The sequence below is a fragment of the Bombus vosnesenskii genome, unplaced genomic scaffold (assembly GCF_011952255.1).
Source record: "Bombus vosnesenskii isolate JDL3184/JDL3185 unplaced genomic scaffold, Bvos_JDL3184-5_v1.1 scf7180000013301, whole genome shotgun sequence".
Classification (NCBI taxonomy): domain Eukaryota; kingdom Metazoa; phylum Arthropoda; class Insecta; order Hymenoptera; family Apidae; genus Bombus; species Bombus vosnesenskii.
In genome coordinates, this window is record NW_022882950.1 from 64,866 (window position 1) to 90,629 (window position 25,764).

Below are 25,764 nucleotides of genomic sequence, written 5' to 3' on the forward strand. Positions count from 1 at the left end.
CGTTGGAACCTCGACACAGATAACAACGAGTATTGTCTCAAAATTCAGGACGCCCTTCTTTCTACTCGTTATCTCGTCGATTTCGTCGTTTCTTGTTGTAGATGATGACCACAATTACCCCACTTCGAGCGAGGGAGAACAATTACCAAAGGAAATGGATTATCACCATTATTCGATCTTTTACGATGAAATGATTTTATAAAAGATTCCTGCGTTTAAACGCGGGGAGATTTAAGCATGATAACGAATTCCATAATGACGGAAAAGAATGAACCGTTACATCGTAACGAATCCCGTCGTCACGCACGTTCGACCAGGGCAGCCAAGTGCAGAAATAACTCAAACAGCGACGAAGAATAGTAGAAGCTACGAGCTATGGCGGTGGCGGAAAACGACTAACTTTTACGGTCGATCGTCGATCGTCCTGGTAATGTATGCCGTGTTCATCGTCACACTTGACATAAGGAGCTCTGCAATCACGTGGTGAAGCTATGCGAGCGTTCACGGGACCATGAACGCTATTACCTTTACGAGCAAAAGCATTTCCCGGACACGATACGTTCCTGCGAAGGAGGAAGTCGACGATACAGTTACACGCCACAACAGTGAACTGAGAGTGATGGATCTGCGGAGGAGTGAAACCCGTTCTTCCTTTAGGACGAACTCCGAAAGGCATACGAAAACGACAGTGAGAGATATGAAATGATGTGGTATATGAAACAGAGATCAGTGAATGGAGAGGATGTAAATGTGGAGAGGATTTTCGACTAAAGCGGGTTTATTGAGGTTTGGATTATTACTGAAGGATAATTGTAATTTCAAAGTTTTTATTAATTCATCTTCTCGATTCCATCATAATTAATTATTCTCATCATCTGGAATTCAGGCGCTAATGAAGTTAAATGCGATTCGGTTGAAGATATTTAATTGTCAGGAGTATCCTTATTTGGAAAATGGGGAAGAAAAGCAATGATATTTATTAAGAAGGAAGGAAAATTCTGTGTAATTGGGACGAGCGCGTAAGAAACGGTTGCGCGCTGAATAGTTTTGTTCTTGAAGTTAAGCTTTATTCAGTGTTTCATTTTAAACATGTACGTTTCATGGAAAAGGTTGTAATATTGAATAAATACATCCTGTCAGTATCAACGGGTATATAATACTGTGCAATATTGTGCGAATTTAAAAGTTTCTTCATTTTCCAGACTACGTTATGTAGAAATATTCAAACGAAGTCAACTTTTTATGAGATATTACCCATATCGATCACAGTAATAGAAAGCATAAATGGTCACATCAGCTACTTTTTACCCAGACGAAATTCTTGCCATTCCGTTTGTTCTTCCCCACTTCCTCCGTGTTATCGTAAACGTCGACGACCTCTCTAATCACATGCTGACTGTACGGTTCGAAGTCGTTGCCCTGAAATACCCTATACGGTCTATGATGAAAATTATAATGTTCGTAGTACGGAAATCCTCCGACTGGTATCTCGTGTCCATGCGTATGGAATCCTCCCCCTGGATAACTAGGCGGACCAGTAGACAACAAAGAGTTCCAACCCAACAAACCACTAATCACTAGTGCTACCTTCGTCAATAATAAAGCTTTCTTCGTGAGAATCAGCAAAAATCCAAATAGCAATGGAATAAGAGATGCCAAGTTGAATTTAAAGCCTAGGAGGAACGGTATCAACAGGTGCCTCATCATTTGCCTTCCTGAAAAAGTTGTATGACAGGATTTAGGCATGCCGTATTCACATTCTTAACCTTGTTACCCAAAAATAGAAATATTCAAAGTGGTAGAAACTATTAATAGGCAGCAGACGTAGCGAAAATCAGATTCGTAATGTCATAGATATTTCAGTAATATGTTTTCTATGAATATTAAAATATTCTAGAATTATGAATGGCGCGTTAAGCCTCTTCAACGTGAATGGCCTTGACCGTGCTGCCTACTAGAGGTGCTTCCTGAAAGTAGCACGTGGCGAACGCCGCCTCAGCGAGGATGCAAACCCTGGAGAACGCGGGTTCGTTTCCGCGCTTATTTCAAGGTTGAACGAATTACTTATCATAAAATCGAGATAATTTAAATTTTTCTTAGCACTGATCAAATTTAGAACATCTAGAATTTGCCTGGACGATACAGATTCTACACGACGTCTAACAAATGTACGGACGATTAACAAATGATAAGAACAGAAATTGGGAATATTTGATAAGAAAATAGTTCATAGAGCATCTAGGATTCACCTGGACCAGCTTGCCTATCACCAAAAGACGTTGCTCTTTCACTGATGACGAATTCCATAATCCCATTCCCATTTAACATCGGTCCAGCTCGCAACTGCAATCCTGGATACAGGTTATCTAAATTCCATTTAAGACTTCTACGTTCAATCAATTTAGTCGTCGCTTTCACGATGTTCCCAAAATCCTTTGGATCGTAATCCCAATCTAGAAGTTGTCTACTTTGACCATCAGCCCTTTCCAAGTGCACGTTTCCAAAATCCAGATCATCCTTGTGATTAAGCGATTGAAGAGCACTTAGGGCACCACGATTGACACATTCGAAGGTCCCAAATTCTTTTCGAGCCAAACAGGCAGTGAAAGCTTCGTTGAAGCTGGTTGGATCTTCGCTAGCCAAGATTGATTCCTCGGTTGGCTCCATGATCGCTGTGATACCCGTGGAAATGAAGATTAAAAGACACGAGCTTCTCAATCCGTGCTTCATGACAACGATATGGGTTTCATAAATGAGAACAAAACTTTTAGAAGATCGTAGAGAAAGTTGATAAAGTTTTCGTATGGATTGTTCCGTGACGGAAGTTTCCTGCATGCGACTAGGCCGATCGTTCCATTCTGCGTAAAAGAGTTCGCGTTTCAGTAAATTTATCGAACGTACAATCGATCCATTTTCCCTCAAAGTAGTCGATTCTCACCTAACGAAACTATTCGTCGTCATTTTCGTTGTCGAAGGAAAGAAATTACGTGAAGATGGAAAATTTCTTAAGATAGGAACAAAGAACGAAGTGGAAGTAAGGCGACCGGGTTCCAAAACAATACTGTTGATCCAACACCCACGATCAGTCGACTATATAGGCGCCAAGGGGGCGTTCACACGCGACGGAACAATCGGTTTCACTCGGCGGATCTTACGAGCAGCGAAAGTACGTCTGGCTCTTTTCATTTCGTACGAGAGATCGAGGGTCCCTCGATACACCGGATGCACCCGAGCAGGTCAATTTCGAGAGTACGAGAGGCGAATCTCGTTAAACTGTCAGAACGTCGGTCGGGAAGCAACGAAGAGAAATTCTGCCACGAAGGACGAATAAAACTAATTGTAAGAATGACGATAGTTTATATTGACGTGGACCGATAGAGAGTGGATATGTTGGAAGAAAGCAGTGTTTGAATAAATATCGATTCGTGTTAACGTAATAATGGTTCGTTAGCACATTCGAAGAATAAGGTTCGGAGCGTCACACGAGACACGTGAAACTCAATTTACAAGAAAAGGAGAAGGATTATAATATAATAACATAACAAGCGCTGCTTCCGTATAAAATTATATTTATTTATAAATAGTTCGATAAGTTACATGGCAACCCGAGAAGGGTGTGATATAAATAATCATTGGATGAAATCTGGTAGCCCTGTAAAAGTACTGACTACAAGTCCGAGCGCGTTCGACCCGAGATCTACGATCGAGGTCGCTTCGAAGCGTTAACTCTTAGAAAGATACCACAATTCGGGGGTGAGTCGGGGGTGACTCGAATACCACCGTCCACTGTTACTAGTAAAGTCTGTCTGACAGCTTGCTGCTTGTGTCACCGTAATGATCGTAATCCGGCAGTGAATTGTCCGGACACCACATTTTAACAACATGTCTTTAACAGTCTGAGCTAACGTCGAACAGTCTGATCGATCGTCAATCGTCACAGTTCGTCACGTTTGGTCACTGGTCACGCGCAATGGAACGATAGCCTCTTAATAAAGTGTTTACTGGTCGATTGAAACGTTCAATCAGATCGATTACACGTAAGTTTCGAAGTCCTCGAAGGATCGAGTCGTGCAGTCCTCGGGTGATCGTCAGCGGCTGACCGATCACTTTGGTGAACGAAGGTAGTGAGTTGAAACGAAGAAACTATGGCGGCAAATAAACTATTTGGAGGGTTTGTACGCGTTGTACGCGAGATCAGAACCTGCTGATCTCGCCCATCCGTGGTGGTCGTGGTGTTCTTCGTGGCCGTATGAATGCACTGGGTGAGCCACTACCTCGTAACTTTGCTGTTTGTTACCGAGTAGTTTCTGAAGACCGATGATACCGCTGACGATTAGAGCGATTTTGCCGATTACGAGAGCTTTAAGGGCCAGGAGAGCCAAACCACCGAGCGCGATAGGGATGAGGGCTGCAGCCTTAAGCTTCAAGAGCAGTAAGATTGGCAGGAGAGATTTGACGATTTTTTTCTTCTTTCCTCGAGCTGCAGTAAAACGAAGAAGGTTAGAGCAACCAACTCGATACGCAAATTTTTCTTATTAATATTTTCTTATTAATAATTTTACCTTCGTCGAAAGAGCGGGATATTTCTTCAGGAAGACTCAGTTCGACAGTGTGGGTGGAAAGGAACTTGGAAGTTCTGTCGAGGATGGCCTGGTCGATGGCGGCTTCTTTGGCTTCCGTTTCGGCTGGTAAAGTACTTTCGATGTCGTTCAAGGATCTGCCGTTGTCAGCACGGCTGAAAAGTAAAACCCTTGCGTAAATTATTATGAAATTGCACGAATCGATCCAGAACTCCCACTTATCTTCATTCATCTTGAATCGTCTCTACGATCCATTCACTTTTTCACGGGCGAGCCTTACCTATTCTTAGCTTCTTCGGTCTGCACGATCTTGAATCCATCCACAACATCGATATCCGCAGATCTGGCTACTCTGTCGACGAATCGCAACGCCTTCAGTTTCAAACACACTGATATGTCCTCTTCGCCGGAACAGGATGCGTACACGTCCAAAGCTTCCTCGAGGATCGACGGCTGTTGGCCGTCATCTTGGCTCGCGGGGGCAGCTAACACCGAGGAGGCGACAAGTGCTGCGACTACCACGAACTTAAACATCTTCTACGATCGTATACTCCGGAATCACTAGGTGAAAAATCCAAAAAGAGATGTATATGTATATAGCTGTATACTGGTCCTTTCACAAGCGTGCACAGCTGGAATTATTGCAACGATCGTATCGACACTGACTGAAAGAATCACGATTGCTTGCCTTTTATCCTCCTCGCGAAAGGGGTCCGCGTACGTTTTTGAAATTTTGATGGCCCCCACCGACCTGGTCCCCGCCTGGGTTACAACCCATACGAGCTATTGGTTCTCCTCCAGGCGGTCGTCCCGTGTTTCCCTGTCGCGCGCGTCTCTCCCGTTGACGCGCCTCTGCGCGCTTGCTCGCTCGGTCCTTCTCGCTTCTCTCCTCTCTGGCTGTGGCAAGCTCGAACCAGCCCTGACGCTCTCTGCACACGCGCGCACTCGCCCATCAGATGATTGGTCATTGGGAACCAGAGAGAGAGAGAGAGAGAGAGAAAGAGAGAGAGAGAGAGAGGACATTACTGGAAGAAGCGTGCTCACATGTCGCAGCCCTTTCCGAGAAAATTCGGGCCTCTGGCCTCAGGGCTGCAGTATGTTCTATGACTTTTTGATAAAGAATTCTTGGCATCATTAAATACCATTTTGTACTATCGACGAGGGTGAAATTGTGATTTCGGTTATTTAGGAAGTAAACTGATTGACTACATCGGTTTGGTTGTCTTGAATTTGTTAATTAGTTGGGTATATTTTACTGCTGTGTTCCACGTTGAATCTTTAGGTAAATCAGTGTTAAAGCGTGATAATTATTTGTGTAAACGACAAAAGGTTCGTAGAACTCGGTTACTTTCTCGTTCTAGGGTACCGTATTTGTTTCTGGAGAGAGACGAGCAAGGTGTATTTAGAAATCGAATATTCAGGGTCAATGATATTCACGGGGGATCGCTGGTGCTGAGAACTCGGTTGTAATGGTTTCTCATAGCGTTGTCTCAAAATTTCTTCTACAAATATACCACACAATGGAGTTACTTTCTCACAGAATATTACTACAAACCTGTCTGTATTTTAGAATAATCACCTACATTTTAAAATATTGAAACTTGGTTTTGAATATAATTACCACGTCCACATAGTAGTAGTTCATAAAATAACTTTGCGAGAAGCTTGCCCGAGAAAATCATAAAATTTCACGACCCGTAATACTTTTTGAAAGTCGGGGTACATGGAAGGATCGAGAAGACGGAGGATCGAGCGATAACCGCCGCGATTTCGCTTTCAACAAACCGTATAATACCTCGCATTATGTAGAAGATACTTCAATCTCACGCCTCCGCAACTTTCCTCGCAGCGACCTCCTATTCAACGAATCATACGCACCCAGTTCGCGAATTCTTTTCTCCTTCTTCCTCCTACCTATTTAAAATTCCGTTGTTCTATTTCGCTTCGGTGTACGAACGAATCTCGATGGATTTTTTTTCTATGCCCGTAAGTTATCATCAAGTCTCGCATTCTTGGGTAGATTTTTCCACCTGTTCAGCATCTTATTCGTTAGAATCGAATATCAGTAGCGATGCGACAGGTTCAGGTAGACTGTTTGAAATTAATGTATTCCTGCGACAGTCGAGCGTAACGTTTAACGGTTTTTCATGGAATGTCCGTAGTGCGTGGACGAGTTGGGACTGCGCCAGACCTCGTCAAGGAGAACAACCGGCCGCGCCTCGACGTGACCCCGAAGACACCTAGAAAAATGTACTGAGAAGCAAAAAGATGAGAGGGCAAAGGCGTCGTTTCCGATCGACGCGAACACGAGATTGGATCGCCGCTACTTTCTCCGCGAACGGACTTCCTTGCTTCAAATTCCTTAATTCCACGCTGTCTTTATTTATGACTTAATTCTGCGAAGAGTTTTTTTTATCTTGCTTTTTAATAGAAAGTAATTTAAAGAAGATATTAGTATGGTAACGTGAATCTCATCTATTTTTTATTTTTTTTTTATTTTAGGTATATTGCCCGCCATGAATATTAAAACACCTACTCGTATTTAATACATATTAAATGCTCATTGCTTTTACTTTCTAGTTATTTTATCATGAATCTATCATTCCTCTCATTTGCATCACACACATGTATTTTATAACGAACAGTAATAATTAAGATAAGATTTATTAGAATTTTTCAGTGAATATAACGAGTAAGTGTCTTATTGCCGATGAATGTTAATAATTTTTTATTAGACTGCGGATTTTTATGCAAAAAAAGTAGGACCTTTGCAGAAAAGTGTTTTATATGCCAAGTATTATAGGCAATACTATACTTTGGATATGCCATATATTTTTTCATATTGTATGCATTCTGTGCCATTTTGCGCTTTGAAATTTCCTATAAATGCATGAAAATCCGTAATTATAATAAAAAATTTTAAGATCATAAGATATAATGTAGAAAAACATCTACTGAAAAAATTCTTCGGTAATGATTGAGCAATTACAGATTCTAACACAGCCATCATCCAACCACCTAGTCATTAGAAACGAGTTTCGCGATTTTCCATTCCATAAAGCGAAAGTGTGTGCAAACATCTCGCGTATCAATAGAACCAAACGACGAGAAAACTCAACAGGACCAAAATAAGACAAAATCGCCAATGTTACATTCTCCCAAGAAGAACTTTCACTTTATCTTCATGGCTGGCTACTAACGTCGCGTCGGTTAATTTCGATTCTCTCTTAAGGTAAAACTTTCTTATCATTGATAGATCGAACGATCTACTGATCGATGAAACGTATCGTGAATGAAAGTGCAACGCGCGTTATTTTGATGATTATTACGGATGGTTTGTGCGACTGTGCAGATATTCTCGATGACCAAAACGCTAATCTCGATGGCAGAACGAGGTGGCTCAGAACTGAGCGTGGCTGGTAATGGAACACTTTCCTCTCGACGACGCCGGCGAGAGTGAACTCGTCCGAGGATCGAGGTCAGGTCAAGGCCCTCACGAAGCGAGGCTTCGAGCTTCTCGTGCTTTTCTCTTTCTTCCTTGTGCTTTCTTCTTTATCGTACAACCCTGTGAATGTAGAAAATGTCGATCCGTACGTTATAGGAAATGGTTCCTTGTGTTTAAATCATGTCTAACCCTCTATAATAGAATTTCTCATTGAAACGATCAGTCACTAAATTCTAGAGAAATAAAGTTTCAAGTTGGATGAATTTAGTTCGTAAAGAGGTTTCAACGTGTACGATTATTGGTTGTATTATATTATGTGTTCGTTGACAAATTTGTTAACTGATCACTTTTGTACGGAGTGAATCTATCGTGATACAGCTTCGCAGCTTCTTGATTACTTTGGTACTCGAAACAGACGATCTTCCAGCTTAAATTCAGTCTATGAATGAAACTACTCCGGAGAAGAAAAAGTAGCACACGGCGGAGAATCGGAGACGCGTCTGGCACTAATGAATGAACACGATTTACGTATATCTGATCCGACAACTCTGATTCGCGCATTTTGTGCCCAGTTGCTATTAGCCGAAAAAAGAAAGCTTTCCATATACATATATGCACCTACGTGAATGAGTTCTCATTCTTCTCTTTCTACATTCTTGCTTCTGTAATCTATAGCATCATCATCCTATACAATCTTCAAATACATAATGGAGAGGAAAACAACTTCAATTGTTACCGATATTTGTTCCACTTTCCATCCCATTTTTAACGAATCATAATCGTACGATTAACTACTGTGATCTATTCTTCTGCAGTCTCATATTAACCCCCAAATATAATACGAACGCAATAAAGAAGAGAAAGAACTCAAATGGTAACGCACATTCGTTCTACTTTCAGTACTACTTCTAGCCGATCATAACTCTAATTCCAAATACACAATGAAGATAAAGAAGCTCGAACCGCAACCTATATTCAGCACAAATAACTCAATAAATTCTAATAATATCATACTAATAACCAATTAATACCATATCAATGATTTTAATTCAATCTTCTACATTACACTCCTACGTTAGCCTCTCACATTCGAATAGAACGAAAGAAAGAAAAGAAACTGTATTCGTTCCACTCTTGATACTACTTCGAACAGATCATAATTCTCATATTACGCACCAAACAGAAGAACCTAATCCACTCTTTTTCAGCAATCTTCCCATTAATGAAATCTCGTGCAACACGTGGAACAGACGGAAAGTCGGTGCGGAAAAAGGAGGTAAATGATTCGTGGACTCTCGGGACGACTTTCGGAAGTGTCGAAAAGGGCCGAGGCATCTTCAGAACGGGACCACCTGACCCAAGATGTGTTTGAGGATCGATGAAACTCACATCGTCAAGAAGGTAGAGGGAGAGGATCGATCGACCGATGGGTAGGAGGGGATTGTGCCAACGCATGCTGGGAGAAAGAGAGACACAGCCTTTTCTTCAGAATGATAGAGAGTGTTAAACTCACGTTGAAAAGGCTCGGCGCGGATGCTGACTGGCCTGGTCGGCCTGCTCGGCCTGGTTTACTTCTCGATCGTGAGTCTGGCTCGACCGTGCGTGTGTGTGTTAGTACGCGAAGCTTCCACGTCCGAGGCAAGTGCGTAAGGTGCTCGCGCGTTTCCAGTATGTAGGTAACGCGTCTCTACTCTCTTCGTCTCGTCTTTGGCTTGATCGCGACGCAAAAGAGGAAGAAGACGGAAGTAGGGGCGCTCTCGTGCCCTGTATCGAGATACGCGAAAAACACGATATCGAATCTTCTGGTCGTGTCGCGGTTCGTTTCATTCAGCGTTACTTTCGATGAGCCTTGGAATTCGCGGACTGTAGAATCTCATACGGATCTGCCGAAGCTTTACTCCGTGGCATCGAATTGCTCGGAGTTCCTTCTTCGACATATGTTGCCACTTTATTGATGTTATTGTTCGATTAATTGAATTGGGAAATTGTTTAGAAATACGGGTGTACGAGCAAGGTAAAGAACAAGTTCGCCGATGGTACAAAGAATCTTAATATATTTCCATATCTATAAATATACATTGCTGCCTGGCAGCTCCACGCAGAACAATAAATACTGTGAATGAGACGATCAAATGGTCGATAACGATGATCATTTAGTAGATATGAAGAGGGAAAACATGATAAAGAGAGCAAGAAACGATAAAGAGGGGAAAGAAGAATGGAGCGGAACAAATAGAAAGAAGGAGTCGTAGAAAATGGGAAGATGAGAAAGGTGAACGGTCGAAGAGGAAAGCAACATCCGACAAACATCACACGGATGCCTCGTGAAAGCGAAGTCTAACGAGATTGAAAATACGTCTCGCTGTTGCCCCTTTGTTTTGCTAAGTAGACGATGGCTTGTAGGCGGAATAGGCGAGATCGTGACTCGATCTCGCCCATCCGCTGGATCCGTGGCCTCCGGCAACTTGAACGACTTCATGACCATGATCCCCGCCTCCTGACACTAGTTTCTTCAAACCGATGATGGAAGCCAATACTAAAGCCAGCTTGCTAACGATCAAAGCCTTGCCAGCTAAAAGAGCTAACGCTCCTAAGGCCAATGGTACCAAAGTTCCACCAATCAACAGAGGAATAGCTAGCAGACCCCCCATATTCTTCTTCTTCTTACGGCCTGCAAAGAAATATAATCGAAATTTAACTAAACGAATTTCATGGTTTATATTAGAGTGCTGAAAAATTAATTTGGTACGAAAAAAAAAATGTTTGTTGTATGAAAGACTGCAGCGGGAAAAAGAGTGGGCCGTACGGTCTACTGGACCGGGAAATCAGAACTGGAAACTTTCTTTTTTCGGATGAATGCTCTAACGAGTTGACACGATAAGACCAGTTCTAATGTTGTATATCGACAATTGTATAAATTCTCACCTTCTTCCACCAAACTCCGTTGAAGTTCTTCTACATTGGGCAGCTTCAATTTCAACGTATGGCTTTGGAAAAATTTCATCACCTTGTCGAAGATCATGGTATTCAACGCATTTTCTTTGTCGTCCAAAGCCCTAGGTAGCCCGGCCTCGATCTCCTGAAGAGATTTCGGTGGTTCCTCCGCGTTAGAGATAGGCTCGTCCTGAACGAAGGTAACACCGTCGGCAACGTTCAACTGCGTGCTCCTAGACACCCTGTCTACGGCCGACAGCAACCTCACTTTCAAACAAGAACTGATATCCTCGTCTGCGCATTCCTTGTAAATCTGGTACATCTGTCGAAGATCTCCAAACACGTTGCTGTTTCCGCTAGACCTTGCTGTCTCTTCATTGATGGAATTGGTCGTGGGATTAGTCTCGGCTGATCTAGCCGAAGCCATGGCCAGTAAAAAGGCCAGGTACACGGAACAATAAGCAAAATCTCTCATTTTGTACAATCTAAAGAACCTGGAAACAAAAAAATGTCTATATGTTCCAGAGAAAGATCTTTCGATGGGAAGTCCTAAACCCTCGCACCCACTAAGAGGGAAATTTAGCAAGAAAATGTGCGCGAGTAGAAACTAACAGAACCTACTTCTGTGGAATTCTGCGCGGTATTTTGGGAACAAGCGTCGAAGCTTGTTAGCCACCGGTACTCGAGTTGTTTGACACTTTGGGCCGCGAGATGCGTGCTTACACAGAGCACTGTAACTGGACTGTCCGTAGCGGAAGCCCTGCCCTAGCTCTATATATCTGGTCAGGTGTACCTCCGTGGCCGGTGATATTCTCCCCACCGTGGCGGTGCGGCGAGTACGAATACCACCATTGTGGGAGAATTTTCATTGCCAAGGATCATTTGAGAGCGGAGACCGCGTCTCGCTAACCACCTGGGGTCCACCACAGGTAGAGAGCAGAGTTGCTCTCCGGATCAGTTCGGAATTCGCATCCCTCCTCTCCTACCGTCCCAGCCCCACCAACTCGCCATCGATAAAACCGACGATTCCGGCGAATCGTTTCGCTACTCTCGACCGGATCGTCGTCCTCGCCCTTGTCGTTCGACTTCTTCCGCTCGACCGGTCTGACCAGATCAGATGTCAGCGTTTCTGATCGGAAGTTCGTGGCAACCAGGTGTGTACATGTCTTCTACACGAATGTCCTTCTACTATGATTTTCCCTCGTGTTATCGTCGTGTCTCGATAAGCCTGAAATCGAAAGCATCACGGCAGAGATGGTGGTTGATCGACCTGATCCGCTGGAAGTATCGGATTAACCAGATCATGATACGCTCGTATGTTGTAATCACAAATAACTAGGTTCTTTCTTTCTCTTTCTTTTTATTCTATAATAAAACGGAGGTATAACGATGCGCGTAATATATGTTTTGTGACGATACATTCTACATTTATGACACGAACAAAAATAGAAACGGAGCTGCGTCAATTAAAGATAACCGTTAGTCATTGCCAGCGTTTCAGCCGTCCTGGTTAGCGTTCCCAGCGGCTGTTTTCCCTCTTATCCTGCGGTACCACGCATCCTTGCCATCTTCGTCCTGGCTGATGGCGACCGGACTGGTTAACTGGGCCACACCAAGTGAAAACGCGTTACATGTGGTAAACACGCGTAGGCCACGGACCCTCGGAGGGGGTATCCTTCTCTTAATGTTCTGGTTCATGAGCGCAGTGAAGCATCGGAAAGCAGCGAGCCAGCAATGAAATTTCGGTGGGGAACTGGCCCTGATCCGCCTCGATTTCTTTTCGTTCTTTCTAGCTCGTTCTTCTCCCACGCTTGACTATCGTTTTGATTCGATGAGTCGGTCGATGATTTGACGATTGTTTCAATGACTCAACGAATTGTATAATTCGAATGCTAATGAATTTTCGCGAATCTAACGAGGTCACTGATAGAGGAGAAACAAACGAAGAAATCTCCGGTCAACAGAACTTAGTATGGTAAATTAATAAAATTGATATATTATGTCTCGTCACGAGTTCCTCCATGACGAGTTCGCGTCACGTACGTAAAAATGATGTGAGAAATGGCGAAAGCGAAATGTCGCGAGCGCCACCTTGACATCGGTAGGAACCATGATTTCCGGTTCGACAAGCTAAAAGCGTGTACACCGGCGACCCCATGATTTTCTGCATCGCCATGTTTATTAATGAAACCCCGTGTCACGCGTCACTTGCTCGCCAATGAGACCGTCGTGTTCACTCGCATTTGGCCTTGCTCCGATCAGTGAACACGAGCATGCACACACAATCCACGTGTGTCAGTTTGCCTCTCATTATACGGTCGGTATGCAGGTTACCGGTTGGAAGTTCGTGGTGCATCCGGTTTCACTGTACCATGAGTAATCTATGCAGTAGTAATGAGGGTGCTTGGCGAAAAAGAGGTAAACTTTACGAGCCATTAAACGACCGCTGGCCGGAGCTAGGTCAGTAGCGACACGGTCGAGCGAACGCTCGCCATTATTTACTACAGAATGCCCTGAAATTGACATCGCAATGTGCCTGGATGTTACTAGACAAATGGAATGTCTCGTCGATCGATGGTGTCAGAATAAGACGAATTACTACGGGGAAATTTCCGAACTTGTCCTTTTTTCTTTTTCCCCTTTTTTTAAAAAAAAAATATAATTCAGTTGCATGAAAGTACTTTCTACTGGTTTATCCGAAATCCTCTATAGCGGTCGTACTTGCTAGCAGCTCATTAAGTCGTATCTGGTTCGAGTATCAATGGATGCACCGACGCGTTCCTATACTACTTTCACTCGTTTTCATAAATATCAAACTCGCGAGAGTCCTGTCACGTGACGTATGTTGCACGTAGAAGAAGATTTCTTGCCTAGATCGTTGGATCCGCGCAAAATTCCGCCAAGTGTAAGTATACGGCATAAATAAAAGAGAATAAACGGACATAACCGCAAACGATCCTGAAGAGGGTTTTACGTTCTCCGCATTCTCACACTCACGTATGTTGTACGTTTTCCTTTGGACAAGACGCAGCGCGCCATTCGCCATCTCTTTATTATAAAGAACAAATGCAGGCAATAACAAATAACACACGTCAAATGAATAAAATTAAATAAATACTAAATCATATTAGGCGCAATGAATAAATAACAAAGGCTCGAGTTACGCTATACATGGAACGAGTATCTCGTGGAGGCACTGGTTCGTCGTAGAAACAGAAGAGAATGATTCTAAGGAATTTCTAGGGAATTAATTTCTAGGAAAGAATAGGAAAACAGGACAGAACGTATGAAATATTCAGGTAGCGACGAGGATAGGAATAATAAATATACATAAAACAGAGAGCGGTAGAGTCGCGAAGAAAGGAAACAAAAGAAAGAATAAAGGAAACGAAAGGGAAGAGATGTTGAGAGGACGAGGAAAAGAGGAAAGTGAGGAACGTCGAAGAACAAAAATTTTTTACGAGATTCTTCATGCTTGTGATTGAGGTTGATGAGCGCGATAAGCCAACTCGTGAGCATCTTGAGGTAAACTCCTGGCCCAGCCGTGGCCACTGCTTCCGGAATAACCACCGCCATAATCAGCACCACCGCCACCGTAACCACCACCATGGCCGTCATCGTGGCTGACAATGTGGCTACTGCTGTGATGAGGATGCGACACAACTTCGTATGTCACGTGCTTTCCTCCGCTAGAGCTGAGCAGCTTCTTCAACCCAATGATGGCGGAAATTACAAGGGCGATTTTGCCGACCAGAAGAGCTTTACCAGCAATGGCGGCGATCGCACCGAGAGCCAAGGGCAACAGGGCTGCTGCCTTCAGGGCCAAGGCCATCAGTAACGGACCAAGGATCTTTTGTGCCTTCTCTGCAAAGGAATTCGACGATCGTTAAGTGAACGGTGGTAACGGTAACGTTCGGTAGAATTTTGTGGGTTAATGTCCCCTTGAAACAATCGAAAGAATTTTAAAGCGCTGTAATGTTAAAGCCAATGTGTATAACAATGAAGAAATTTCAATTTCTCGACCATCAAAAAATTTATGTTCTAAAAACTTAGAAGCATTCGATTTCTTCGTCGTTTGGGTAACACGTTAAAGTTGCAGAACCGAGGAGCTCCTGGAGGTGGTGGCCGTTTTATTGGTAATTTTCTGGTCAGCCGCGCGTGGAAACGACGCTTAACGTAGCGTGACTACAATTTCTCATCGATTACGAACATACAATGTACGGAAACCGAAGTATTCTCATGAAGTATTCTCATGAACACGGGAATACGACGTTTGAATACTCTGAATTTCTCACGAGGAGGCTGAAAACGTCTCACGAAAGAACACGACCCGACCTTTCTCAGGACGATACGCGCGGAGAGATCTCGAAGTAAAATAGGCGAAGGTCAAGGCGACGTACCCCGCGTACAAAGGAAAGTATGTCAAAAATCTCGCGCGGTGAGATCTCGAGAGGCCTTTCTGTCTTTCTCTCTCTCTCTCTCTCTCTGCTCGCAGGTAATCGCATCTTCGTCGCTCGAGTCGCTTCAAGGGGAAGCGGAACCAGTTTCTCAGTGGGTCAACGTCTCGCGACCAGCTTCACCGGCTTCGTCGTCAGCGTTGTCATTGAATAGTGCCAACGACGAGGCTTGGGAGCTGGCACGGTGCTGTTGACTCTAACATCGAGTGAATCCCAATTACCCATGCACTTGTTGCGTTAAGTAGCGATCTGATTAGCCTATCGTGCGAACCCCGATCAAAATACTCGACGATGCCTGAGTTCTTATAATTAATAGATAGCCTCTTAAGGCCTATTAAGAAAATACTTTGAGTTTGGAATAGATAATTGAGTTAATGTCAAATGAAAGAAGTATATTGTAAAGGAATTTCGTAATTTTCTAAACTGAATAGATAGATTTAGCTGGAGTCGAAGCGAATGTTTTCAAGTGCCTTTTGTCGCTAATCGATACGGTTGAGGGCTCGAGTTAGTTGGAGGATCAATTTATACTCACTCTTCTTGCCACGACTTTCAACAGCATTGTCGGTAAAGTCCTCGAAACTTCGACCGGCAGACTCAATGGCGCCAAGGATATCGGTTCCCTTGAGGTCGACTTTGACAGAGTGCGTCCTCAAGAACCTGCCCAGACGGTCGAATAAAAGAGTATCCAAATCGCTAGACTCGATTGATCTGCAAGAACACGTTAATCGATTAATGTCCATCAAAATTAATCAAATAAATTAATCAAGTAAATTAATATAACGATAGAGACAACTTGGAATGTACCGAACAGACAGAAATATCCAAATCATATTTGAAAAGTATTCTACGAAACACAAAATTCCATTAAATCAAACTCGAGACTGATGTCCGCTTTTTAAATTTCGTGCAAGGTATATCTTTTCACGAATGAAAACCGACCTAGGTGCACCTTCCTCGGCGTTCGACGTCTTAACCACAGTGATGCCATCCGTGAGCGTGATATCCTCCTTATCAACGAGCATCTTGTCCACGTACGAAAATACTTTGTATTTGATGCAATTGATCGACTCCTTCTTCAGACAGTCGCTGTAGATGGTAGCCATTAGGTCGTTTTCGTTTCCAGGTTTGTCATTTGCTGGCAGGGCTGCGGCCAGCACCGGAAGTAGCCACAAAATGGTCACAAAGTACTTGCTCATGTTCCTCGAGTGTCGATCGAAACGTACAAGGTAATAAAGAAAAAAAAGAAAGAGAAAGAGAGAAAGAATCACCACCGTGCGTCTACAAAAAAGTTCGAATCGAAGAAGGCGAAAAAGTTGCTGTATTATCCTTGATACGATCGCGCGGTGATGTGTCGTAGCCGATTCACGGTTGGAGAGGACGCCAGGATGAGCGTCGATCGAACCTCGTGTGTTACATCCAAAAGAGGTTGCTTTGCTTTTATACCGAAGTATCGCACGAGGGGAGACCTCGTGGGCACAGGCCACCGAGAGTTCGCGTTCGCGTTCGCTTACTAAGAGCTGTCTCTCTCTTTCTTACTACTTGTAATCCCCCCTATGTCCTCTCTACTTGCGCCTCCTCGCTCCTCTCTCCTACCCCTCTCTTCGACTCGAATCCTCGCAGGCCTCTCTACGAGGCTCTCCTTCCCCTTTCGTCATCCCTCTCCTCGAACGAATCTCGTTATTTCGGCGATGCAACAATTCTTCTCTAAACTCGAGGAGGAACAGAGTAAAACACACAGGACCAGGATACCGGAAATAGCCGCAGGGGAATAGAAGAGGGAGGCACTTGCATTTTCTTCCTCGTCGTTTTCCACCGTCAATGGCCCCCATGACTTTGGTCTCCTTGTTTCCTTCGTCCTCTTCTTCTTCTTCCTGCCGCCTGCAGCAGACCTACTTCGGCCTCCATTAAGGTTTGATGGTAGAAGGGAGGCTCCCTCCTCGGTCGAATGGAGATTCAACGAGGGAAATCTACGCGGTGGAGGTCGTGGGGAACACGAGCATACACGGCAGCAGCTCCCTCGTGATTTCTCGCACGACTTAACGTGTCTCTCTTTACCGATTCCTTCGATCGTAGCTATTATTATTAGCAGGAGAGCGCGATACCAATGCTCGTCCACCGTACGTCCAATCCCTTTTTGCATGCGACAGAAGAACTCGTAAATAAACGGTTGACAGCGAGAATCGAAATCATGACAAGGAGACTAGGACGTTTCTCCTTTAATCGTTCCTCGTGGTTATTTTCTCCGGATGTCATGGGATGCACGAAACTTCTTATCGACCTATTTTAACGAACGTTTATGGTTTAACATTCTGGGTAAATTGGTAGCGTTGTCGCACGGAGATTCGGAAATGTTACAGTCTTCCGGAATAGCATGGCACGGGCTTTGAATCGAAGTTACCTAGACTGGTATTGGGCCGTTTACAGTTACCCGAAATTTAATGTCGTTAAATTCTTTCCTTGAAGCATATTTCTACGTTTGGGTGCTCTCTGCCCGTTATTCGTCGGCATAATTTACTTTAGGGATCCTAAGTTCTTTCTGTAGCTTCGTAACATCAAATTACGAATTAGAAGTATCGCCTTATCGTTCCCATAGAAAACTACGTGTGAATTTCGTCACTGTTAGTCCGAATGCAAAAAGTATCGAAACGATTCTCATAGTAGGAGAATCGTTAACGACCACAGAGGTTGACGTGAATGGAGCATCAAAAAATTCATCGGCGAATGATGGACGCGAGATATTATCTCGGGAACGGGGTCGCTCACCCATTTACAACTGGGTCGAGTGCCGGGCGTTCATTTCGGCTGTCTCGTCTCTTTTTATCTCTCTCGTTCTTCCAACGCACCTGTCTTCATCTCACCTCGATCCATGTCTCTTCCCCTCTGGAAAGACGGTCTCCATTGGTCCAGCCGGTTTCGGGGATCAAGATCTGCCGATCCTCGAGAGCGAACGTCGCCCCGGGCGGAATCATCCACCTGACGCGGCGTTCACGACTCGCCGCGCTGACGAACGCGTGCACGTGAAGAAAAGCGAAGGTACCTCGGCCGGTGGATGGCCACCCTGAATAAAAAAGTTGTGAACTGAACAGATATCGTGAAAACAGAGAAACCTGACGGAATGAAGAACGGTTTCTAGTGGCGGAAGTCGCGGTATCGAGGACATTATGGTTAGAGAACTCAGGAATCAAAGGTTAAGAGCCCGTGTGAGAGAGTAGCTGAAGAGAGACAACACACTTTCATCCGATCAGAAAGCTGTCGTTGAGCCTCGAGACGTACCAAAGTTAGACGGTTATCGAAAGTCCGCGTATTCAGAGACTAGATGAGAGACGCGAACGAGACGAAGAGTGTAATTTGATACGCGGAAGAATCGTGGTGGTAATTAGATTTGGATGGAATGCAGACGAGCAGTCTGTAAGGCGACCTGGACGAGAGCGAATGGAACTGCGGGAAAGAGTAACGGGTCGACTACAGATTGTTGTTTCGAAATTCACGGCGAAGTTCAAGGTGTTGCGTGCCACGCCACTCGAAACGTCGATGGGACACACGCGCGATGGCGTGCATCGCACGACTTCCTCGGGAAATTGGAATTTTCGTTTTGCTTCTCTCGTTTCCGCGTAACATAACCTAAGAAAACACGGAGTACAAAATTACAGAGGATGTATAGATTCCCTTACTTATGCTGGTCTTCGTTTAGCATTGATTTTCTTGGTATAAAATTATTCCAACGAAAAAACGGTATTCTCAACTACGAAACGATGAAGCAACGTTGCGGCTCACGAACAGAGCCGAATACGTTATTTTCGATAGGTAACCTGGTTCAGAAGAGGCTTCTGAAAATCGAACATCGAAACTTTCCAATTTCCAATCGAGTTGTTGGAAACAGACTCCGAAGCAGCGTTCCACGATAGAATTCGTGTCGCGCGCTTTTACCAGATTTTTACAAGGGCCAGCATGATTCGAATCACGGTGACCTGTCGATGTCGACGAACATCTGTCGGCGCACGGTGCGGGCCGGTATGCGGCTAATAAGGCACTAGGAAACCTACAGGCAACCAGAGAGAATCCAGTAACCCAGTGACGCATGAGAAACTGCCGGGGCTAATCGTGACGTGAGAACCGTACCGAGATTTAGATACGAGCAAAGCCGTTCGTTCGGCTTCACCACTTTACGACTCTCTAATAATGAGATAGAAGGCTCTCGCGTTACGAGCACAAGGTGAAATTCCACTTTTGTGACATCCAAAAGAAAGCCTCTATTCATCCGCTTGCAGATCCGTGACGCTCGCGGGGCGCAGCGCCAATTTTCATGGCTGCTTTTTCTTTCTTTCCTTCCTTCTTTTCTCTCTTTCGTTCTTTTCCTTTCTGTTTGCCCTGGCCGCGCCGCCCCTCTTTCTTAATGGACGTCGCGTTCCGGTTTTTCTGCTCGCGTTTGCTCTCCACGTTCGAAAAAATTGGACGATTTACAGAATCGGCGGTCTTGAGTACACGTCGACGAATAAAAATATTACACTCCCGATGCGTTTTTACAATAAATGGACAAATTGTTTTCGTTGATTCATCGATTCTAGAAGTTGGAACTAGTTCCGTATCCTTTGACGATGTTTCAACGATTGTGACAGGATAGCTTACGTTCGCGGTGGTTAATGTACTTTGATCGTGGAAAGAGAGACAGCAGTCTGAATAAAGACGAGTTGCCTCAACACCGCGTCGCGATTAATGCACCGTGTCTCTCGCCGCGTGACTTCGCCACTAACGAAAGTCTCCTCTTCCTTTCAAAATAATTCCGTATCTTTTTTCCTTGGGATCTCTCGCGATCCTGTCGCGGTACGGGCAGACGTAACGAGCCGTGACACTCGTGTTCTTGCTATTCCGATTCGTTTCACCTTCGTTCTATCAAACGGTTCTATCCTTTGACATAACTCTTACTAATTATCTTAATCGTTAACTAATATTTTCCCCGATATGCAATTTATATTCAATACGAATATCGAATGAAAATTGCGAACAGATCGTCGATCTTTATTTTAGAAGAATTCGAAAAGGAAACGTAGGTATAAGGGGCGAATTATACTTTTTCGTTTCTGCAAATATTGCGATTCTCGTCAAGTCTGAATGTTTAGTGGCAAAGTAGTGGAGTCACGTCGAAGCTCGTGACATTAACAAACAATAAAACTCGAGCAATCCATCGTACGAATCGTGACTGTTTTACATTCGCGCCTGGTCGGCGGCTGCAACCACTAATCAGCCTGTGGGTCGCACGTCGAACGTTGGCCCAGAAAGCCTCGGCAAAAAGGATTTTTACTGGCGGGCCCCGGAGCGACTTGACCAGCGACGACGGAAGAAACGGCAATTTTGCGTCAACCTCCTTTCCAGCCGCTCATTTTCCTCCTCTATCTGGGACTTAAGGACATCGGTCGTGGAAGATTTAGTAGAATGTCCGTCCTCTCGACCCGATTAAGAATGACGAACGCGAGCCTCGGCCTCTCGACCTCCGCGTGTGTCTCGTGAGGAAGCTCTAGCGCGTCGTCGTGCGTCTCGCTTGACCGGATGTGCACCTTGCCGGTGCACTTTCCCCTCGGCTGTGGTCCGCCGCGCACTGCTCGATCGCGATAACCATCTGGCATTTCCATCTCAGCATTGCGTCGGCTCGATTTCGTGACGCGCGGGGCCGGTTTCGAGGCCGACAGCTCTGAAATTTCGCCGGCGAAACACGCGAAGAGAAGAGAAAGAAAAAACGAGTCAGTTTCGGAGGTTCTTGGAAGTTTGGAAAGTCGGTGAGTGATTTCTCTTTTCGCAGTGGATCCGGGAAGATTTTCGACGATGAGAAACTCGTTCGACAATTTGATAGATTGCTTTTTGTTTCGATCAACGATAATTGAACGATTTTTCCTTTCTCCCTTTCTTAAGGAACGGATGCATGATCTTTTTCTAAGGGAAAGATTCGCTGGGCGGGCGGAGAGAGGATAGCCGAATGAAAATATCGTTGTATCATATAATTTTCTACAACTTCTGTATTTGACGGCTGAACATCAGTATTACAATGATTCTCAGGTAGGAGTAATTCAACGAAGTTCATCTAAATCGTATTGGACTAGATGTTGTTTTGTTCGGCTGCGATTGGGAAGAAAAAATGGTACCGAGCGACATTGGTCACACCTGAACGAGCTCCGGATTGATGCGGAAGCGTCGCGACTAGCCTCTATGTTTGATTCCAAAGTCCTTTGTCTGTCCATTCCATTCGTATACCCTTACAACGATAACATTATTTACACGTGGGACCACGAGATGGTGGTCGCTTAACTATTCAAAAATTGGATAAATAAACAATAAATAGCTTTAATCGATCCAGTAATTATCGACACTTTCATCCATGCTTCCATAATTCTTGGATCGACGATGAGAAGGAAGGATGAAAGTAAAAGGGAAAGGAGAAAGATAAGAGGAAATGAAAAGGAGGAAGAGAAAGAGGGAGAAACTGATAGTTTACACGAATAGATCTAATTTAAAATTAGTGATGATATCCGGAGTACGCTTGGCTCTGTCCGTAATTGTGGGAATCGTCCCAAGAGCCACCGGAAGACCATCCTCCGGTCGCAACTGGCGCGGACCATCCAGCATTGCCGCCGTTCCACCCATTGTAGGGGGTGACATCGGATTTCTTCGACCAAAGTGCCTTCAAGCCGATGAACGCAGAAATGGCAAGTGAAATGAGGGAGGCGAAGATGGCCTTCTTAGCTATGAGACCGATGGCAAGGTACGCCAGGGTAGCGAGGGCTCCGACTTTCACTTTCGCCGCGATCAGCAAAGGCAAGATCGATTTCAGCATCTTCTTCCTGCCTCGACCTACAAATAAAAATGAGAGAATAAAAGCGAAAGGTCTCGTGAAATTTTTTAATTCTACAGATTTTGTAATATAGATTTTGTTGGTAACTAAAAGTACATATATACGTGTGTGTACCTTCAACGACTTCATTGACGGCTTGGCGAATCTCTTCCGGCGCAGAGTCACTGATGGCACGGGCAGATTCTCCGATCTTTTCAAAAACGGGAGCGAAATTGATCTACGAATCGAATAAATATTACGTCAAATATATCGTATTGAATAAGATAAATACAAATAATCGCCTTGAGGATCGTCTATTTACCCTAAGACTGCGACCAGTGAGGAACTGTCCAGCTTCCTCGCTGACAAAATTCTCGAGAGCACTTTGTCTATCTGTGACACTGTTAGCCGCGTCGATTTCCTGCTCGTACATCAACTCTTTACTAGTCCTAGAGCTTCTTCCCTGACTGTCCGCGCTCTTCACCAAGCTAACACCACTGAACAGTTCGAAGCTGTCCTTGTCGAAGAACTCCTTCGCCTTCCGATACAAGCTCTTCTGCACGCAAGAGATGCTGTCGCTCTGCAGACAATCCTCCAAGCTTTGCCCGGCGGCCAGAACAACGGCTGATATTAGAACCACAACGGCGATTATCTTCATGATTCTCGTGCGACGAAACGGAAAGTCCAAAACACGAAAACGAAATATAACGGTCGGTGTCACGGCGATTGGGATTATTTTCCTTTTTCGAAGCCCGTCCCGTCGGTAGTGAAATTTCGTGTGGTCCATCGTGCAATCTCTTTAGCTTATATTTGGCGGGCCCCTCCTCTGCGCCCCTACACGTCACCGCCCCACCTTGTCTCTTTTTTCTTCCTATTTGCCATACAGGAGTGTCGTCACGATGTTTCGACCGCATCGCCGTGTTCCATTCGGACCGTTTAGCCGGCCTAACCGACGAAAGTATTCGGACGGCGGACGCGGATAGGTGTTCCTCCACGCGTTACAGCCGCCCATCCATCCGCTACGACCTGCGACCTGCCCACGACCAACGAATACGGGACGACCGTGGGACGCCCAAAGAGACCTTCTCTTCCGTTGTTCCCTTTCATCTTACGACCACGTACGTTACTTTACTCCTGTCGCCTTACGCTTCATCCATAGTTTGCTTGTAGTACTTAACACGGAAGGTTAACTTTCATGTGGAAATTCGTTGGGAAATTAAGGGCAGATGAAGGCAGATAGGGTAGATTGAGATAAGGGTGACCTACATTTAGGAATTGTCCTAAAATTACAGCTAGTGGTTCAATAGCATGTTGGCAATGGCTTGTACTTGGAGGTTTAGGAAGAATCTTGGACTAAAAGATGACTAACTTAAACTACGTATCTGAAGCCTAAATTGATCTAAAGGTACAAAATCATATAGTTCGATACTTCGACATGCTAACACGGTTTCTCTTGAGAGAAGTGTTATGAAGCCAGGAGGAGCAATTAACAAGAATCCAGCAATTAACTATAGCTAGTAGAGAGTGGTAAAACGTGTACATGAGCTAACAGCACTAACCGCAGCAGATAATTAAAAAAGGTATAAAAACGAAGAAACCATTGGCGTAGACCACAGAGCTGTACCAAGACAAAGGTCCTACTAAACGTACAAGTGACTCCATCCGATTCGAAGCAGTAAATTCATCGTATCGGCGCCGGTGTACATAAGTGAAGAGTCTCGTAGTGGCTTGTCGATCGTAATTTCCGCAGGAAGAGGTCAGAAATTGGTGTGACTCCCTCCCTTCGTGACCATTGCGAAGCGCAATCGTCATGAATGAAAGAAAACTGGTATAGATCAGGTTCAAACATCCCGGATCCGACCTTCATCGCGAGGCGAGGTATATACGCAGACACCACTTTCTACTCTGACCCCTCGCGACTCTCACGATCCCGTGTCGATAACACGACTCTTGTCGTTTTCGTTTCGCTCCTTCCGACCTGAAGCGGTTACAAAGCGGTCGTGGAATTTCGGTTGCGAAATAGCGGCGCGTGTAGGTGCCATCGGTGGAATTTCGTGCCGACCACCGGCCGCTAGGTCATTGAAATTCCGAACGCGTGCCACCGACACTCTCGTCGAACAAGTTGGATAAATCCGGGAAATCGATCGTAACAACGATCTTAGAAAGTAGTTACACGTTTGTGAAGTTTTGGTTTCGATTTCCATTTTTATTCTTCATCTTGTATTCTTATCTTTTCACGTTTATTGATGTTGTCCCTTTATGTTCTGCTTCTATTCTTTATGTGTTGAATTAACTACAGAAGTTTTGCGAATACGGAATCAGTTTAATTATGAGAGAATCACGATTTTGCAATTTTTATTTAGTAAAAATAATTATACAAAAATTTTAATCACCCATAACATCGGTATAGTAGTGTTATACATCGGTATAGTAGTAGGGTCAGTCTGACCGAATACCTTTATAATCTCCTCCGCGATGAATAATACAGTAGGCTGTCCGATCGGGCACTCTCCTAATCTCCTGCTGGCAGATAATTTTTAATCCAGTCAAATCTCCATAATTCTATATTCTATGTTTTATAGCTTTGAATATATTAATTCCCCTATACTAATTACTCAAATTCGATAATTACCCAAATAAACAAAAGCGTCGCGTAACACAACGTGTCGCGTTGACATAATTGCTGAGCGCGACGGTCGTACTAATAAAACGAGACTTCTTCCCGCACAATGACGGTGAAGGGATCGGATCGGAAAAGGAAATCCGGCTGATCTTACGTCAGTGCTCATTCATCCTTTCTCGAGCATCGCAATCCTTTCGTCGATCCTTCGTTCTCGTGAGGAAGAAGAGCCGTTCAAAAGTAAAATGAAGGTTTCTCCTCCGTGGCGTGCAACAGAAAGGAACAGGCACGCCCAGCCGCAAGTAAAATCGCGTCTAGAGGAACGCTCGGATTATCTGAACATAGATCGCGAAATTAGGTGTGCGCCTGATATCGCTCGTTAAACGGATTATGTAAACTTTCACCAAGCCTCCACGATTTCTTGCATCCTCTTTGTGCGTTTTCCCTTGAGTTTGCTCGTTGGAGGGGATACAAGCGCCTTTGTCGCTATTGAATGATTATCGAAATTTGTTTGAGAAAATTGTTTGTGGCGTAATTTGGAAGGAAAGATTTAAGAATATATTTTAAGGCCTGAGAGTGCTGGAAATAGTGTCAGTAGGGCAAGCAAGCTTCTCGTACACCAGAGTGCAGCCACTTTCAGTTTTAGCAGTAATTCCAAGGGACTTGAAAATGCTGACACGCGATAGTTTGCTAGGTGTAATAATCGTAAGAAGAATTCCATACATAGAAATTGATTTGATGCAAGATTATTTGACGCATGAGCGAAGTGTCGCATCGTAATGGAATGTTTCGTGAATGGCTGATGCGACCTACAAAGTTTTTGGGTTTGACTATGTAGAAGGATAGAAGAAATTCGTTTCTTTCATTTACAATTTTATTTCGTGTTTACCTCGACTTATTGTCATTCT

At 44.3% G+C, this 25,764-nt stretch overlaps 5 protein-coding genes across 5 annotated transcripts; all 5 read right to left on the reverse strand.

Moving 5' to 3' along the window:
* Positions 1-1,092: 1,092 nt before the first annotated feature.
* On the reverse strand, positions 1,093-3,474 carry LOC117233952. Its single transcript, XM_033494692.1, has 2 exons — positions 2,250-3,474; positions 1,093-1,715 (listed from the first exon to the last, which is right to left on the reverse strand). The coding sequence occupies exons 1-2, from the start codon at positions 2,833-2,835 to the stop codon at positions 1,294-1,296; spliced, it is 1,008 nt and encodes a 335-aa protein (XP_033350583.1). The 5' UTR covers positions 2,836-3,474; the 3' UTR covers positions 1,093-1,293.
* Positions 3,475-3,552: 78 nt separating this feature from the next.
* On the reverse strand, positions 3,553-5,488 carry LOC117233954. Its single transcript, XM_033494695.1, has 3 exons — positions 4,861-5,488; positions 4,563-4,735; positions 3,553-4,480 (listed from the first exon to the last, which is right to left on the reverse strand). The coding sequence occupies exons 1-3, from the start codon at positions 5,112-5,114 to the stop codon at positions 4,161-4,163; spliced, it is 747 nt and encodes a 248-aa protein (XP_033350586.1). The 5' UTR covers positions 5,115-5,488; the 3' UTR covers positions 3,553-4,160.
* A 4,615-nt stretch (positions 5,489-10,103) lies between these two features.
* LOC117233953 lies at positions 10,104-12,732 on the reverse strand. Its single transcript, XM_033494693.1, has 3 exons — positions 11,581-12,732; positions 10,951-11,453; positions 10,104-10,696 (listed from the first exon to the last, which is right to left on the reverse strand). The coding sequence occupies exons 2-3, from the start codon at positions 11,432-11,434 to the stop codon at positions 10,407-10,409; spliced, it is 774 nt and encodes a 257-aa protein (XP_033350584.1). The 5' UTR covers positions 11,435-11,453; positions 11,581-12,732; the 3' UTR covers positions 10,104-10,406.
* A 1,234-nt stretch (positions 12,733-13,966) lies between these two features.
* On the reverse strand, positions 13,967-16,887 carry LOC117233933. The gene is made up of 3 exons (XM_033494672.1): positions 16,356-16,887; positions 15,949-16,124; positions 13,967-14,823 (listed from the first exon to the last, which is right to left on the reverse strand). Exons 1-3 carry the CDS (start codon positions 16,610-16,612, stop codon positions 14,429-14,431), a joined length of 828 nt encoding a protein of 275 aa, XP_033350563.1. The 5' UTR covers positions 16,613-16,887; the 3' UTR covers positions 13,967-14,428.
* A 4,617-nt stretch (positions 16,888-21,504) lies between these two features.
* LOC117233965 lies at positions 21,505-22,985 on the reverse strand. The gene is made up of 3 exons (XM_033494708.1): positions 22,559-22,985; positions 22,372-22,474; positions 21,505-22,256 (listed from the first exon to the last, which is right to left on the reverse strand). The coding sequence occupies exons 1-3, from the start codon at positions 22,892-22,894 to the stop codon at positions 21,922-21,924; spliced, it is 774 nt and encodes a 257-aa protein (XP_033350599.1). The 5' UTR covers positions 22,895-22,985; the 3' UTR covers positions 21,505-21,921.
* Between the last annotated feature and the right edge of the window lie 2,779 nt (positions 22,986-25,764).

Bases quoted from the DNA above. Each gene is read 5' to 3' on its own strand.
- LOC117233952 (XM_033494692.1), bottom strand. From the start codon at position 2,835: ATGCAGGAAACTTCCGTCACGGAACAATCCATACGAAAACTTTATCAA. The intron at 1,716-2,249 runs GTGAATCCTAGA...CAACTTTTTCAG, and splicing joins TGATAGGCAAGCTGGTCCAG to GAAGGCAAATGATGAGGCAC.
- LOC117233954 (XM_033494695.1), bottom strand. From the start codon at position 5,114: ATGTTTAAGTTCGTGGTAGTCGCAGCACTTGTCGCCTCCTCGGTGTTA. The intron at 4,736-4,860 runs GTAAGGCTCGCC...TTTACTTTTCAG, and splicing joins ACCGAAGAAGCTAAGAATAG to CCGTGCTGACAACGGCAGAT. The intron at 4,481-4,562 runs GTAAAATTATTA...GTTTTACTGCAG, and splicing joins ATCCCGCTCTTTCGACGAAG to CTCGAGGAAAGAAGAAAAAA.
- LOC117233953 (XM_033494693.1), bottom strand. From the start codon at position 11,434: ATGAGAGATTTTGCTTATTGTTCCGTGTACCTGGCCTTTTTACTGGCC. The intron at 10,697-10,950 runs GTGAGAATTTAT...ATTTCTTTGCAG, and splicing joins ACGGAGTTTGGTGGAAGAAG to GCCGTAAGAAGAAGAAGAAT.
- LOC117233933 (XM_033494672.1), bottom strand. From the start codon at position 16,612: ATGAGCAAGTACTTTGTGACCATTTTGTGGCTACTTCCGGTGCTGGCC. The intron at 16,125-16,355 runs GTCGGTTTTCAT...GTGTTCTTGCAG, and splicing joins GCCGAGGAAGGTGCACCTAG to ATCAATCGAGTCTAGCGATT. The intron at 14,824-15,948 runs GTGAGTATAAAT...ATTCCTTTGCAG, and splicing joins TGAAAGTCGTGGCAAGAAGA to AGAAGGCACAAAAGATCCTT.
- LOC117233965 (XM_033494708.1), bottom strand. From the start codon at position 22,894: ATGAAGATAATCGCCGTTGTGGTTCTAATATCAGCCGTTGTTCTGGCC. The intron at 22,475-22,558 runs GTAAATAGACGA...TTCGATTCGTAG, and splicing joins TCACTGGTCGCAGTCTTAGG to ATCAATTTCGCTCCCGTTTT. The intron at 22,257-22,371 runs GTACACACACGT...TTTTATTTGTAG, and splicing joins CGTCAATGAAGTCGTTGAAG to GTCGAGGCAGGAAGAAGATG.